The 17,723-nt window shown below is 40.5% G+C and overlaps 1 protein-coding gene across 1 annotated transcript in view; it reads left to right on the forward strand.

Moving 5' to 3' along the window:
- Nucleotides 1–1,062: 1,062 nt before the first annotated feature.
- Nucleotides 1,063–17,723, forward strand: part of LOC136866008 (UDP-glycosyltransferase UGT5) — a 101,989-nt gene continuing 85,328 nt past the window's right edge. The window contains exon 1 of the mRNA XM_067142618.2: nt 1,063–1,502. Within this exon, the coding sequence (XP_066998719.2) occupies nt 1,498–1,502 (5 nt within the window). The 5' untranslated portion in view covers nt 1,063–1,497. The remainder of the gene's footprint in view (nt 1,503–17,723) is intronic.

Here is a 17,723-nt window from a genome sequence, read left to right on the forward strand (position 1 = left end):
ATCGGTATTGAAGGTTAACTGCTGCACTATACAATAAAATATGCGTACCGTATTATATTTTAAGCCCGTAAAAACATGGGTCGAGCAGGTCAGAAGATTATGAAGAACTATAAAAATCTCTATCACTGGAAGAATATATATGCAAACACAATATTACTTACATGTTCTTGTCACGAGGGAACCTGAAGAACGACCGCGCATTTTTCTCTACTTCGTAATTACTGCAGCCAAACACAGCACATACCTTTCCCCCTCATGTTGAGAGGAGATATCAAGGAATGACACACGCTACTATTTAATTATGTCAACTCACTGAAAACGCATAAATAACACCAAAAACTTCACACAAAAATACACGTGCTCTTATGACAGAATCAGTACCGTTCAGGTCTATCCGCTAGAATGAGCTCCAATAGCTGTCCCTCGATATCTCGCTCAGTGTCGCGTATTGTCTCTACTGTATTTGCTTCTAGGTCCTCTTCAATCTCGGAGACCACCACGAGGCTAGGCACGTGAAAGTGTTTATACAATGAGTGAACATATGAAAGTTATGAAGCGAGAACACGACTTGAAACTGAATACTGTGCAGACAGTTTCAGAAGCGACAGGAGTGGAAACAATACTGGTGAAGAAGATAATGAAAGAGAGTGAACTTAAGTTTGGCACTCCAACAGGAAAACAAGGTGAATGAAAGAAGAGATTTCCAGTTGGTGATTTCGTAAAAGCAGCTATGAGGAGAAAGATTCATGAATATTACGCCATGAGAAAAACATTAAAAAAACCTTTCTGAAGCTTTGAAAGAGGATGCCATAGTGCAGTGCAGTCCCTCACACGATAGAATTAAATAATACACTAATTAATTAATCATTTCACTCCAAGCTTCTCAAAGAATCCAAGGTGAGCGGGACTTGTGACCACACGATGAGTTCGGCACTATGAGCCGAGTGACAGCGAATATACGTAGCCGATGATGGTTCCTTAGTGTCAGTCGCTAGAAGAAGTGAACGGGGCGTGAGGAAAGTACACAGACGTTCAAGCTCATTAGCTCAACAGTTGTACCATTGGGGAGGAGTGATTAAGACTAAACGGCTGGATCACTATTGTGAACGCACGACCACTAGAAGTTGCCAAATGTAATAACATTTTAAAGTGATAAAAAATACTTTTGAGCCAATCAGGCTAACAAGTACTGAAATACTGTGATAAAAATGAAATACTGGTATATTTATCTCAAAAATATGGGGTTATTTAGGTTCTTGAAATGTCAGGTTTGACCATAGAGTACCTAAAATGGACAAGCCTGTTATCTGTCTATCCATCCTCTTGAGCTGCGACATAGAGGTAGTGTGCAGCTCCACAGTCGCCATCTCGTGATAAAATCTGATTAGCTTCGGCAGTCGACGCGTGGTTTATCAGTTGACTGCCTGAATGAGATCCTGGAAGCAGGGCCTGTAAACACGCAGCTCGAGCGCGTCACTCCACAGACGGAACTCCACAATGAGGTGAGTTTGCGTTTCAGTGTAACGTTGATAAGGCCGTCCAAATTTTTCTAACATTTGCTTATGTGTTTAACGTAGCATTTAATGTACTGTTCTGTGGCGTCGTCGTTGATTTCTCATCAATATGATTACGGTTCGAACCCCAGCCAATGCATGTAAGATTATGAAATGAGAAGTGACATTCTTGTGGTTCAAATCCAACGTAAAACTAGAGTTTCCGTGATTAGGTCACGATATAATCTGATTTTACTGGGCTGGTGCCAGGCGAATTGCTACATAAGTGGAGTTGGGTCGTTTACTTGTGTCTAGAGTTCGGATTTGTTGGCACTGAAATCAGGAAATAGGCAGCAAATAGACGCTATTGAATAAATTCAGCAACCAAATAGGCGCACAAAATATAATCGAATATAGTATGCTCGCATATTTTTATGAATATTTCTTTCTTAATCGGTTCATCGTCCACGGTTGGTTTTTCCCACGAACTCAGCGATGGATCCCACCTTTACCGCCGCAAGGGCAGTGTCCTGGTGAGTGAGACTTTGGGTCGGTGCTACAACTGGCTAGGAGTAACAGTACCTCGCCCAGGCAGCCTCACCTGCTTTGTTGAACCAGGGCCTTGTAGTGGGATGGGTAGATTAGAAGGGATAGACATGGAAGAGGGAAAGAAGCGGCCGTGGTCTTAGTTCAGGTACGTACCATCCCGGCATTTGCCTGGACGAGAAGTGGGAAACCACGGAAAGCAACTTCTAGGATAACTAAGGCTGGAATCGAACCTTATTCTAGTCAGTTGACCACCGAGTTCGATAGCTGCAGTCGCTTAAGTGCGGCCAGTATCCAGTATTCGGGAGATAGTAGGTTCGAACCCCACTGTCGGCAGCCCTGAAAATGGTTTTCCGTGGTTTCCCATTTTCACACCAGGCAAATGCTGGGGCTGTACCTTAATTAAGGCCACGGCCGCTTCCTTCCCATTCCTAGCCCTTCCCTGTCCCATCGTCGCCATAAGACCTATCTGTGTCGGTGCGACGTAAAGCAACTAACAAAAAAAATACAAAAAAAAAAGTTAGTTGACCTCCCGAGGCTGACTGGACCCAGTTCAAGTCCTCGTACAGCTTTATAAATTTCATGGCAGAGCTAATCAGCTAATCACACTAATCACTACGCCACAGAAGGGGACTTCATGAGTATTTATTTATTTATTTATTTATTTATTTATTTATTTATTTATTTATTTATTTATTTATTTATTTATTTATTTATTTATTTATTGGGGCGATCATTTTAGATGTTACGCCCCTTTAAACAATAAGCATCATTATTTATTTATTTAATTAATTAATTAATTTATTTATTTCTTTATTTATTACTATCATATCATTGTCTGCTCACAACAACAATCCCGCAACTTATTTACTTCTCTACACTGTACAACATCTTCCGAAAAAGTGTTATCTATGATTCCAGTTCTTTACGCGAATCACTTCATGTATATATAAAGAGATCCAATAATACTGCCTTGAGGAATTCCCCTCTTAACCTTTACAGGATCAGATTATGCCTCACTTGCTTTAATTCTCTAAGTGCACTTTTCTAGAAATTTAACAACCCTTTGAGTCACTCTTTTGTCTTCTTCTATCACTCACATTTTCGTCAATAGACTCCCATTACCTAAACTATCTAAAGCCCCGGGTAGCTGAATAGCGATTCCGTCCGTTTGACCTCCAGAATCTAAAATATCTCCTATATCTTTGCTGGAAGTTGAGCCTCACTGGAATAACTTTTAATAAACACGAAAGGGCTTCTTCGAAACCAATTAGTAATTTCTCAAACATGTTTAATATTATCGGAAATAGTGGATTTCCACAGCTCGCATGCAGCTGTTGTCAAGGCGACTGGCCTGTAATTATCCGGCTTTATGTTTATCACCACCGAGCTCGATAGTTACAGTCGCTTAAGTGCGGCTAGCATCCAGTATTCGGGAGATAGTGGTTTCGAACTTCACTGTCGGCAGTCCTGAAGATGTTTTTCCGTAGTTTCCCATTTTCACACCAGGCAAATGGTGGGGCTTCACCTTAATTAAGGCCACGGCCACTTCCTTCACACTCCTAGCCCTTTCCTATCCCATCGTCGCCATAAGACCTATCTGTATCGGTGAGACGTAAAGCAGCTGCGGGGGGGGGGGGTATGTTTATCACCCTTTCCCAAATTTCCATTCACTACAGTAATTTTTACATTAAGGCAGTTTATAATGTGTATTCTGCAGTTCTGAAGAGAAACATGATGTTTGGAGAACATAAATAAACTTAAAGAGCCATTTTTCATCCCTAAGTGCTAGACGCTCAATTTTATTGAATCGACTAGCAATAACACCTTTGGAGATTTTAGGATTCTGGGGCGGAAGCTAGTAATGGATTATCAGTTTGTGACATCATATCTGTCACAACTGAACATTTTCCTTCAGTTTCCCTTGTACATTTGACAAGTTAAGATGCCTTTCAGCCCAGAAGACGTTGAAAGAACAGTGACGTTGGTGAATGATGGACGCAGCGTCCATTAAGCGACTAATGCCATCGATGCGTCATATGGAAGCATCTAGGGTGTTGTAATATGATTTCTGTACCTACCACATCCCGGTCTAGAAAGCCAAGAATAACGGCGGAGTGGGTTCGTCGTGCTGACCACACGACACCTTATAATCTGCAGGCTTTCGGGTTAAGTAGCGGTCGCTTGTTAGGCAAGGCTCTTCGGTGTTGTTGCGCCATGAGGGGGAGGGGGGGGGGATGCGGGTTGGAGCTACTTAACGGAGACGATCTGGATCAGGCTGCTGGAGGTCTACATCTGCTAGGAACGATATGTTTCTGGTCATCCAAGTCTTGAGAGAACGACAAACTACCGCCATCCAAGCCGGAGATCGACTGGAGGCAGTAAGAAATGTCTCTGTGACTGTGAGGACTGTCAGACAAAGACTCCTGCAACTGGTCCAAAGCACCCCCCCCCCCCCTCCCGCACCACTACCACCACAATACCATAGAGCATCAATACCACAGTTTGCGTGTCAACATCGCAATCGGACTGTGGGACAGTAGTCAATGGTACTGTTCACAGATGAGTCATGATTATGCTTCCGGTTAACCAATGGTAAAGAGAGAGGGTGCATGGAAAAAGTCGCGGGGAACGATATTCACCTTCTAACAACTCCAAGAGGTCACAATTTGGAGTGACTTAATCATCATATGGGCTGGTATCAGCTTTGAGGCCCAGACGGGAATTATTTTCCACAATGGAGGTGCTCTGAATGCACACCGAACATTGTAGGGGTGTTAGCAGAGCATGAAATTCCCTATGCTACCTTTGTTGGTGAAAATTTCATCCTGATGTATGACAATGCACGCCCCTTGCCACTCGCTTCCTGACGGAATATCTACGCGATATCAGGATACGAACCCTCGAATGGCCAGCTGCAGTCCAGACCTCAATCCCAAAGAACACCTGTGGGATATGTTTGTCCGAAATGTCCAGCGTCGCAACTTTGATACGCTCAACGAAATGCGGGCAATACTACGGGAAGAGTGGGTACTCATCCCCCAGGACCTTATAGTTATGGTAGAGGTGGTAACACCTGGTATTAAGGCGAGATAAGTGTAGACTGTCATCAAGAAAAAAATCAGTGATATGTTCATAAGTTTGCTCAGTGTAATGCAATGTTAAACGTAATGGCATTTTCATAAATTACAACATCCAAGAACTTTTTGGATAAACTAAAAAAAAAAACTTCAGTAACCAGTATGAAGATCCGCCTCTGTGGTGTAGTGGTTAGTGTGATTAGCTGCCATCCTCGGAGGCCCGGGTTCGATTACCGGCTCTGCCACGAAATTTGAAAAGTGGTACGAGGGCTGGAACGGGGTCCACTCAGCCTCGGGAGCTCAAATGAGTAGAGGTGGGTTCAATTCCCACCTCAGTCATCCTGGAAGTGGTTTTCCGTGGTTTCCCACTTCTCCTCCAGGCAAATGCCGGGGTGGTACCTAACATAAGACCACGGTCGCTTCCTTCCCTCTTCCTTGTCTATCCCTTCCAATCTTCCCGTCCCCCACCAAGGCCCCTGTTCAGCATAGCAGGTGAGGCCGCCTGGGCGAGATACTGGTCGTCCTCCCCCGTTGTATCCCCGACCCAGATTCTGAAGCTCCAGAACACTACCCTTGAGGCGTACGGGTGAGATCCCTCGCTGAGTCCGAGCGAAAAATCAACCCTGGAGGATGAGCAGATTAAGAAAGAAAGAGGAATCTGCATGAAATATGCAGAACACCGGTTAACTTCATTTTATAATAATACGTTGTAAGAATGAAGAAAAATCAAGGATTAAGATAAAGAAATACTGTTTTTATTACTAAGTTAACGAGATGCATTTTTTTTTGTCTGCCAGTGTAGATGACGCTACATTGACCCGGTTTTATTTGCCGTCTGTTTGAGTAAAAATAGCAAGGTTGGCGCAGGCAACTTATACGGCGCCAAATAGAAATGTCGGAAACACAAGATGAGGTCACACGATTGTTATTATTATTATTATTATTACTATTATTATTATTATAGCATGAAATTTCAGGCATTTTTTAGTTGCAATAGGTAGCAAAATAATGAAAATCGGCATTTAACCCTTTGACCGCCAGCCTCATACGCGGTGTCCATGTCCTATACATTCAAGGCTTAATGCGCACTTTTTACCTTGCAGTAAATTATTCGCAATAACTTCTGTTCAATTTATGTAAATTGGATGGGCATTTTTTTGTTTCGAGGGTAATGTTTCGGACATTTTATTGATGTAAATGAATGCACCTTTAATTTATAATTTTTTATTTTATGAAGTGATAATTGAAATAAATATTTCCTTTCTTTGAAAGAAAAAGTATTTCATGATCAGAAACCGGTAAGAAAAAAATATTTTTAATATCAAAAGCTGCATTATTTTAGAGAGGTGGTGTTTCCTATGCTACATATAAAAAATAGAGCCTTATGTACAATATTACAGTTACAATATTTTTATTATTACAGTATTATCATTGCATAAACGTGAAATTTTCTAATCTTACATTATATGCAAATGCTGCAGTTCCTGGTTCGTTTTTAGTAAAAAATTACTACTAATGTCTATTTCACACAGACTTAACGCTCAAAAATTCACTTTTTGGCTTAAAAATATAATACAAGAAATTATTTACTAATATTTACACATGTTTATGACGTGTTCTAGCAAATGTGTTTAGGGAGGCACAAAGGCTGTACACTCTTCTTACACTGTTTACAAATGTATCTGGTCTTTTTTTTCATTTACCACCTTGACTAGTACTAATCTGTCTGAAGATGGAACAGTTGCGTTCCCTTTTTTCGGTAAAATAGAAAGGGGTTCGTTACCCGCCCGCGGGTGCTGAATTGCCGCCTGGCCACCAAGCCACTCGGCAGCAAGTTCCTCAACTAAACTTGTTGTATATAGACTTATTAAATCCAATACTAGTCCAAAACATGTATTATACATTATTAAAAGGAATAAATAACTTGGAAAGTATTTTTTCCGGAACGTCCGATCAATCGGACGTTGGCGCTTTTAGACTGAACCTCGAACGTCCGATCAATCGGACGTTGGCGGTTAAAGGTTAGATGACAAAAGGTGGACTAAAATAATAAAAATGGGTTTAATGTAAGCTCTCTATCGCTCCTGCCCACACCCCAAGATGTCATCGACTCATTACCAGGAACTGTGTACTATCTGGCGAAAGGTTGATTGTCAGGCTTGTCAATCACTTCGTCTCTCTTCTAGTCTGACACTTGCTGCAAATGGGTGAAGGCCAAGAAGCAGTGGACTTGTTTTACGACTGGACTCGTGCTGTGATCAGTTGACCTTGTTCCCACTCATGAAACATCTGCCAGATGCTTTCCATGGAAGAAAAGTCACACCACAACTGGAGAAATGAATAAAAGGAAAGCCTGGAAAGACTTGAAAAGGTCGCCTTCTGAAGTCAGCTACACTATAAAACCTTTTCTGAACAGCATCAACAGCTTCTAACACCGGATTGCCAGGACTACGTAAACTCTGCCTGTCTAGAAGTGAAAAATAATAGCAGGAGATTCTGATCTCTGACTAACTACAGGAACAACAACTACAGGAACAATAAATAAATAAATAAATAAATAAATAAATAAATAAATAAATAAATAAATAAATAAATAAATAAATAAATAATACAAAGTGTGTGCTTGACACAGAGACTTAGGGGTGGTAATTCAGCCAGTGGTAGTAATAGACCGGAAATTTTCAATGATAACTTTGCGTCTAACTTTGTTGCACCTGTTCAGTTCCCAGATTTTCCGAGTATTAATTCTGTTCCTTTTCATAGTGTCAGTAATCTTTCCACCTCGATTATTTCTAGACAGACATTTGCATGCTCAACTGACACTTAGAGAATAAGGCACGGAACATCAAGAACGAAGAATTCTGGCTGAGAGAGATACCGTACAAACCTATAATATTAGATAGATAGGTTGATGGAACATTATGTAAGTTGTCCTTGATTTCTGGTGAATTAATTGATAACTTTTGATATGAGTTTTTATGTGGGTCAGTGTCAGCTTACAACGGTTGCCAGGCAATCGCAGAATAATGAAAATAACGGCAGGCGGAGTAAAGAATGTGTTGTGAGATGAAAGGCAGTGACAGTGCATGCGCCCCAGGAACTATGATGCACGATATGAGAGGTAGCGAGAATAAATTCCCTACGATAATCTACGATGTGATATGAGAAATAAGGAAATATAATATTTAGCTACGTAGGATAATTCACGATGAAATACGAGAAATAAGGAATTAAAATATTAAAACCTGGTGAGTTGCCGGTGCAGTTAGAGGCGCGCAGCTGCGATCTTGCATCCGGGAAATAGTGGGTTCGGACCCCACTGTCGGGAGCCCTGAAGATGGTTTTCAGTGGTTTCCCACTTTCACATCAGGCAAATGCTGGGGCTTTACCTTAGTTAAGGCCACGGCCGCTTCCTTTCCACTCCCAGTCTTTCCTATTTCATCGTTGCCATAAGATATCTATGTCGGCGCGAGCTAAAGCAACTTGTAAAAGGAAAAAGAAATATTAAAGTCCTAGGATAATCTTCGATGACTTAAAGATAATCCTTAAAAGTGAATAATATTCTCTAGGGATTCTTCGAGGATGTATAAAAGTTCAAAAATGATCCGTGCGATAAGGATATTTCCTAGGAAAAGTCTGGAGTTGTGTTTCAATTGTGGGCTAGGCCTGGAGCTGTCAGTGAGTGAAGAATGGAGGGCGGTCGGCTGAGCGAAGTGGACGAGAGGGAGGACAATCATCTGCGAGTATGGCGGTGACTTGGAGAGAGACTTCCAATGTTTTGGAGAGGCACAGCGGTGTTACTCCTGGCGTCAAGGTGTGGGGAATCAACGGGTACGATTTCATGTCACGGCCGATAGTGATTGAATGATCTTTGACGTCACAACGTTACGTTATGGGCATTCTGCGTCCTCATGTGTTACCTCTCATGCGACAGTATTGTGATGCAATTCTTCAACAGGATAATGCTCGTCCACACACGACATGTATCTCTATGAACTACCGGGCGAATTGACTGTGCCGTTAGGAGCGCGGAGCTGTGAGTTAGCATTCGGGTGAGAGTTGGTTCGAACCCCACTGTCAGCAGCGCTCAATATGGTTTTCCGTGGTTTCCCATTTGCAATCCAGGCAAATGCTGCGGCTGTACCTTAATTAAGGCCCTATGAGCTGTCCCCGATAGAACACGTGTGAGAACCGGGAAATGGTGTCACTTTGAAGAAAATTGAAGTGTTTTATCTGATGGAGTTAAATCATCTCGAGATATTATAGATCTCGACTTATTTCATACAATGTACAGTGCTTTGATCGACCGTTGGGAGGCAAAATGTTGGCTATTCCTGTCCAAGCTATTAATAAAAAGAGAATCCTTAAAGTGAATCACTCTTGTATTAAGCATTGAAATAGGTTTTTACAGTGCGCTCGGGACCATTGATGAAAAATGCATTCTGGACATTTATGTTGTCTTGTTGAGGCACGTCCATGGTTTCATTAATATAACTGAAAGGTGCTCCTTGTTTGTTATCAGCACAATGCCAGCCAAATCAGATTTGAAAATGATCACATTAGCAGTTTGCTTGTAGTAAAGGCCATGGCAGTAAATTATGGCATGGAGGAGCGACTCACTTTCCTAACTACCGGAGTAGAAGAATTTCACAGCCTTAGTGTTAAAATTACGACACGGAGGAAAGGAATTTTACTTTTTTCTGACATCATTTCAAGCTAGCAAAAATAGGGAGACCTATAAAGATATAGTATTAGTGCGCTGAATGGCTTCTTCTCGACTAAGCGACCGTTGATAGGTAGCTCATGAATGGGTCATTCATAATTAATGTTTCACTCCTATGAAGTGTGAACTAACCGTTCAATTTCAGTGAAGTAGTTCGAACACTTCACAGTTCTCACATTTCGTAACATTCACAATTCATTCGATTCGTCTGTCGCCCGCTTGCTCGCTCTCTTCGCCCTTCCACTATCTGCGTCACTATTACTCCTTCACTCCCAGGCCCATCCTACCTGTCAACTGTGTCCTTACACGTATTTCCTTCTTGATATGAGACAGGCTTCTCTGTTTATATTTCCCTTTTCCCTATCACTGATCATATAGAATTCTAGATGCTGTAAGCGGGTGCGCCATTGGGTATCCATAATTAGTAATTACATACGGTAGCTCTGACATCTATTGGTAATATTATTAAGTATTATTAAACTTTATTGAGTAAGTGAGACACAGTGATCGACATCGTTGCTGAATGACACGGTGAGCATCTTCGTTAGCCATCATTAGCCTTCATTATTTCACGAATGAACTACTGCATTTCAACGATTCACAATAAAGAGTTTGAATGAGTTAAGTAGTTCATGCGAATGAACTAGTTCGGCCCATCTCTTCAAGCGACTCTGCAACGGCAGCACGACACAGATTGGAACAGCTAACATTCGACCGCGCATGCCTGCTTGCCCCCTTCCACCTCCCCTAACGCATTGTATGCCTAAGCGCTACCACAGTTCAGGTAGCCTTGAAGGACTGGCGAGAATTTTGGTGAATCAGAATGCTACATTTTTCTTTAATACTTTAAAAATGTACGACCATTTTTGTTTATGCTTTTAAAGGCATTCTGAATATCTACAGGCCAAGGGCTTACGTCAGAATGTTTTACGATGTCAGTCGGTTCAGTCGTTCACTAAAAATCGATGTAACAAAAAATATCAGCCTAGTGTTTTAAATGTAATAATAATAATAATAATAATAATAATAATAATAATAGAAATAAAACAGGACTTAAAAGAAATGAGCATTACAGAAGACAACATCAAGGAACACAAGGCGTTTGGAACTCTGGTTGCAAAGCACGCGTTCACAGAAAAGGCTGAAAAAACCACAGGGGAAACAATGGACGGAAGAACGCGAGAAATGGCATAGCAAGTTCGTAAAGAGATTTTGGGAAGAGAAGAAGAAAGGAACACCATCATCAAGCTAACAAGTTCCAACGTGCTCTGTAAACTGGCATAACGAAGAAATTATAATAATAATAATAATAATAATAATAATAATAATAATAATAATAATAATAATAATAATAATAATAATAATAATAATAATAATAATAATAATTTATCATTATAGACTGTTATACCTTACAGCGTTCAGTCTGCAAGCCTCTGTGAATTTACTAAAGGTCGCCACAATCCTCTATTTGCAACTAGTGCTGTGGCCTCATTTAGTTCTATACCTCTTATATTTAAATCATTAGAAACTGAGTCTAACTATCGTCGTCTTGGTCTACCTCTACATTTCTTCTGTTCAATTTATGTAAATTGGATGGGCATTTTTTTGTTTCGAGGGTAATGTTTCGGACATTTTATTGATGTAAATGAATGCACCTTTAATTTATAAATTTTTATTTTATGAAGTGATAATTGAAATAAATATTTCCTTTCTTTGAAAGAAAAAGTATTTCATGATCCAAAACCGGTAAGAAAAAATTATTTTTAATATCAAAAGCTGCATTATTTTAGAGAGGTGGTGTTTCCTATGCTACATATAGAAAATAGAGCCTTATGTACAATATTACAGTTACAATCTTTTTATTATTACAGTATTATCATTGCATAAACGTGAAATTTTCTAATCTTACATTATATGCAAATGCTGCAGTTCCTGGTTCGTTTTTAGTAAAAAATTACTACTAATGTCTATTTCACACAGACTTAACACTCAAAAATTCACTTTTTGCCTTAAAAATATGATACAAGAAATTATTTACTAATATTTACACATGCTTATGACGTGTTCTAGCAAATGTGTTTAGGGAGGCAAAAAGGCTGTACACTCTTCTTACACTGTTTACAAATGTATCTGGTCTTTTTTTTTTATTTACCACCTTGACTAGTACTAATCTGTCTGAAGATGGAACAGTTGCGTTCCCTTTTTTCGGTAAAATAGAAAGGGGTTCGTTACCCGCCCGCGGGAGCTGAATTGCCGCCTGGCCACCAAGCCACTCGGCAGCAAGTTCCTCAACTAAACTTGTTGTATATAGACTTATTAAATCCAATACTAGTCCAAAACATGTATTATACATTATTAAAACGAATAAATAACTTGGAAAGTATTTTTTCCGGAACGTCCGCTTTTAGACTGAACCTCGAACGTCCGATCAATCGGACGTTGGCGGTTAAAGGTTAGATGACAAAAGGTGGACTAAAATAATAAAAATGGGTTTAATGTAAGCTCTCTATCGCTCCTGCCCACACCCCAAGATGTCATCGACTCATTATCAGGAACTGTGTACTATCTGGCGAAAGGTTGATTGTCAGGCTTGTCAATCACTTCGTCTCTCTTCTAGTCTGACACTTGCTGCAAATGGGTGAAGGCCAAGAAGCAGTGGACTTGTTTTACGACTGGACTCGTGCTGTGATCAGTTGACCTTGTTCCCACTCATGAAACATCTGCCAGATGCCTTCCATGGAAGAAAAGTCACACCACAACTGCAGAAATGAATAAAAGGAAAGCCTGCAAAGACTTGAAAAGGTCGCCTTCTGAAGTCAGCTACACTATAAAACCTTTTCTGAACAGCATCAACAGCTTCTAACACCGGATTGCCAGGACTACGTAAACTCTGCCTGTCTAGAAATGAAAAATAATAGCAGGAGATTCTGATCTCTAACTACAGGAACAATAAATAAATAAATAAATAAATAAATAAATAAATAAATAAATAAATAAATAAACAATACAAAGTGTGTGCTTGACACAGAGACTTGGGGGTGGTAATTCAGCCAGTGGTAGTAATAGACCGGAAATTTTCAATGATAACTTTGCGTCTAACTTTGTTGCACCTGTTCAGTGCCCAGATTTTCCGAGTATTAATTCTGTTCCTTTTCATAGTGTCAGTAATCTTTCCACCTCGATTATTTCTAGACAGACATTTGCATGCTCAACTGACACTTAGAGAATAAGGCACGGAACATAAAGAACGAATAATTATGGCTGAGAGAGATACCGTGCAAACCTATAATATTAGATAGACAGGTTGATGGAACATTATGTAAGATGCCCTTGATTTCTGGTGAATTAATTGATAACTTTTGATATGAGTTTTTATGTGGGTCAGTGTCAGCTTGCAACGGTTGCCAGGCAATCGACAGAATAATGAAAATAACGGCAGGTGGAGACAAGAATAATGAGTTGTAAGATGAAAGGCAGTGACAGTGCATGCGCCCCAGGAACTATGATGCACGATATGAGAGGTAGCGAGAATAAATTCCCTACGATAATCTACGATGTGATATGAGAAATAAGGAAATATAATATTAAGCTACGTAGGATAATTCACGATGAAATACGAGAAATAAGGAATTAAAATATTAAAACCTGGTGAGTTGCCCGTGCAGTTAGAGGCGCGCAGCTGCGATCTTGCATCCGGGAAATAGTGGGTTCGGACCCCACTGTCGGGAGCCCTGAAGATGGTTTTCAGTGGTTTCCCACTTTCACATCAGGCAAATGCTGGGGCTGTACCTTAGTTAAGGCCACGGCCGCTTCCTTTCCACTCCCAGTCTTTCCTATTTCATCGTTGCCATAAGATATCTATGTCGGCGCGAGCTAAAGCAACTTGTAAAAGGAAAAAGGAATATTAAAGTCCTAGGATAATCTTCGATGACTTAAAGATAATCCTTCAAAAGTGAATAATATTCTCTAGGGATTCTTCGATGATGTATAAAAGTTCAAAAATGATCCGTGCGATAAGGATATTTCCTAGGAAAAGTCTGGAGTTGTATTTCAATTGTGGGCTAGGCCTGGAGCTGTCAGTGAGTGAAGAATGGAGGGCGGTCGGCTGAGCGAAGTGGACGAGAGGGAGGACAATCATCTGCGAGTATGGCGGTGACTTGGAGAGAGACTTCCAATGTTTTGGAGAGGCACAGCGGTGTTACTCCTGGCGTCAAGGTGTGGGGAATCAACGGGTACGATTTCATGTCACGGCCGATAGTGATTGAATGATCTTTGACGTCACAACGTTACGTTATGGGCATTCTGCGTCCTCATGTGTTACCTCTCATGCGACAGTATTGTGATGCAATTCTTCAACAGGATAATGCTCGTCCACACACGACATGTATCTCTATGAACTACCGGGCGAATTGACTGTGCCGTTAGGAGCGCGGAGCTGTGAGTTTGCATTCGGGAGAGAGTGGGTTCGAACCCCACTGTCAGCAGCGCTCAATATGGTTTTCCGTGGTTTCCCATTTGCAATCCAGGCAAATGCTGCGGCTGTACCTTAATTAAGACCCTATGAGCTGTCCCCGATAGAACACGTGTGAGAACCGGGAAATGGTGTCACTTTGAAGAAAATTGAAGTGTTTTATCTGATGGAGTTAAATCATCTCGAGATATTATAGATCTCGACTTATTTCATAGAATGTACAGTGCTTTGATCGACCGTTGGGAGGCAAAATGTTGGCTATTCCTGTCCACGCTATTAATAAAAAGAGAATCCTTAAAGTGAATCAATCTTGTATTAAGCATTGAAATAGGTTTTTACAGTGCGCTCGGGACCATTGGTGAAAAATGCATTCTGGACATTCATGTTGTCTTGTTGAGACACGTCCATGGTTTCATTAATATAACTGAAAGGTGCTCCTTGTTTGTTATCAGCACAATGCCAGCCAAATCAGATTTGAAAATGATCACATTAGCAGTTTGCTTGTAGTAAAGGCCATGGCAGTAAATTATGGCATGGAGGAGCGACTCACTTTCCTAACTACCGGAGTAGAAGAATTTCACAGCCTTAGTGTTAAAATTACGACACGGAGGAAAGGAATTTTACTTTTTTCTGACATCATTTCAAGCTAGCAAAAATAGGGAGACCTATAAAGATATAGTATTAATGCGCTGAATGGCTTCTTCTCGACTAAGCGACCGTTGATAGGTAGCTCATGAATGGGTCATTCATAATTAATGTTTCACTCCTATGAAGTGTGAACTAACCGTTCAATTTCAGTGAAGTAGTTCGAACACTTCACAGTTCTCACATTTCGTAACATTCACAATTCATTCGATTCGTCTGTCGCCCGCTTGCTCGCTCTCTTCGCCCTTCCACTATCTGCGTCACTATTACTCCTTCACTCCCAGGCCCATCCTACCTGTCAACTGTGTCCTTACACGTATTTCCTTCTTGATATGAGACAGGCTTCTCTGTTTATATTTCCCTTTTCCCTATCACTGATCATATAGAATTCTAGATGCTGTAAGCGGGTGCGCCATTGGGTATCCATAATTAGTAATTACATACGGTAGCTCTGACATCTATTGGTAATATTATTAAGTATTATTAAACTTTATTGAGTAAGTGAGACACAGTGATCGACATCGTTGCTGAATGACACGGTGAGCATCTTCGTTAGCCTTCATTAGCCTTCATTATTTCACGAATGAACTACTGCATTTCAACGATTCACAATAAAGAGTTTGAATGAGTTAAGTAGTTCATGCGAATGAACTAGTTCGGCCCATCTCTTCAAGCGACTCTGCAACGGCAGCACGACACAGATTGGAACAGCTAACATTCGACCGCGCATGCCTGCTTGCCCCCTTCCCCCACCCCTAACGCATTGTATGCCTAAGCGCTACCACAGTTCAGGTAGCCTTGAAGGACTGGCGAGAATTTTGGTGAATCAGAATGCTACATTTTTCTTTAATACTTTAAAAATGTACGACCATTTTTGTTTATGCTTTTAAAGGCATTCTGAATATCTACAGGCCAAGGGCTTCCGTCAGAATGTTTTACGATGTCAGTCGGTTCAGTCGTTCACTAAAAATCGATGTAACAAAAAATTTCAGCCTAGTGTTTTAAATGTAATAATAATAATAATAATAATAATAATAATAATAATAATAATAATAATAATAATAATAATAATAGAAATAAAACAGGACTTAAAAGAAATGAGCATTACAGAAGACAACATCAAGGATCACAAGGCGTTTGGAACTCTGGTTGCAAAGCACGCGTTCACAGAAAAGGCTGAAAAAACCACAGGGGAAACAATGGACGGAAGAACGCAAGAAATGGCATAGCGAGTTCGTAAAGAGATTTTGGGAAGAGAAGAAGAAAGGAACACCATCATCAAGCTAACAAGTTCCAACGTGCTCTGTAAACTGGCATAACGAAGAAATAATAATAATAATAATAATAATAATAATAATAATAATAATAATTTATCATTATAGACTGTTATACCTTACAGCGTTCAGTCTGCAAGCCTCTGTGAATTTACTAAAGGTCGCCACAATCCTCTATTTGCAACTAGTGCTGTGGCCTCATTTAGTTCTATACCTCTTATGTTTAAATCATTAGAAACTGAGTCTAATTATCGTCGTCTTGGTCTACCTCTACATTTCTTACCCTCCATAACAGAGTCCATTATTCTCCTAGGTGATCTATCCTCCTCCACTCGCCTCACATGACCCCACTGCCGAAGCCGGTTTATGCGAACAGCTTCATCCATCGAGTTCATTCCTAAATTAGCCTTTATCTCCTCATTCCGAGTACCCTTCTGCCATTGTTCCCACCTGTTTGTACCAGCAAACATTCTCGCTACTTTCATGTCTGTTACTTCTAACTTATGAATAAGATATTCTGAGTCCACTCAGCTTTCACTCCTATAGAGCAGAGTTGGTCAGAAAACAGACCGATGTAAATATAGTTTCGTCTGGGAGCTGACTTCCTTTTTACAGAATACTGCTGATCGCAACTGCGAGCTAAGTGCATTAGCTTTACTACACCTTGATTCATTCTCACTTGCTATAATACCATCCTGGGAGAACACACAACCTAATACTTGAAATTATCGACCTGTTCTAGCTTTGTATCACCAATGTGACATTCAGTTCTTTTGAATTTCTTACCTACTGACTTCAATTTAGTCTTCGAAAGGCTTATTTTCATACCATTCTCATTGCACATATTTTCAAGTTCCAAGATATTAGACTGCAGGATTTCGGCACAATCTGCCCTTAACACCAAGTCGTCAGCATTGGCCAGCTAACTGAATCCCTCCCTGCCATTTTACACTTTTCAGCAGGTGATCCATGTAAACTACGAACAGCAAAGGTGAAAGATTACAGCCTTATCTAACCCCTGTAAGTACTCTGAACTAAGAACTCATTCTACCATGAATTCTCACTGAAGCCCAATTGTCAACATAAATGTCTTTGATTGATTTTAATAATCTACCTTTAATTCCATAGTCCCCCAGTATAGCGAACATCTTTTCCCTCGGTACCCTGTCATATGCTTTCTCTAGATCTACGAAAGATAAACACAACTGCCTGTTCCTCTCGTAACATTTTACAATTGCCTGGCGCATACTGAAAACTTGATCCTTACAGCCTCTCTATGGTCTGAAACCACATTGGTTTTCATCCAACTTCCTCTCAACCACTGATCGCACCCTTCCTTCTAAGATGCCAGTGAGTACTGTACTTTGCCTGGTATACAGTACTAATCAATGAGATTCCTCGATAGTTGTTGCAATCCTTCCTGTTCTCTTGCTTATAGATTGGTGCAGTTACTGCTTTTGTCCAATCTGAAGGTACCTTACCAACACTCCA

Source organism: Anabrus simplex, chromosome 3 (assembly GCF_040414725.1).
Source record: "Anabrus simplex isolate iqAnaSimp1 chromosome 3, ASM4041472v1, whole genome shotgun sequence".
NCBI classification, from domain to species: Eukaryota; Metazoa; Arthropoda; class Insecta; order Orthoptera; family Tettigoniidae; genus Anabrus; species Anabrus simplex.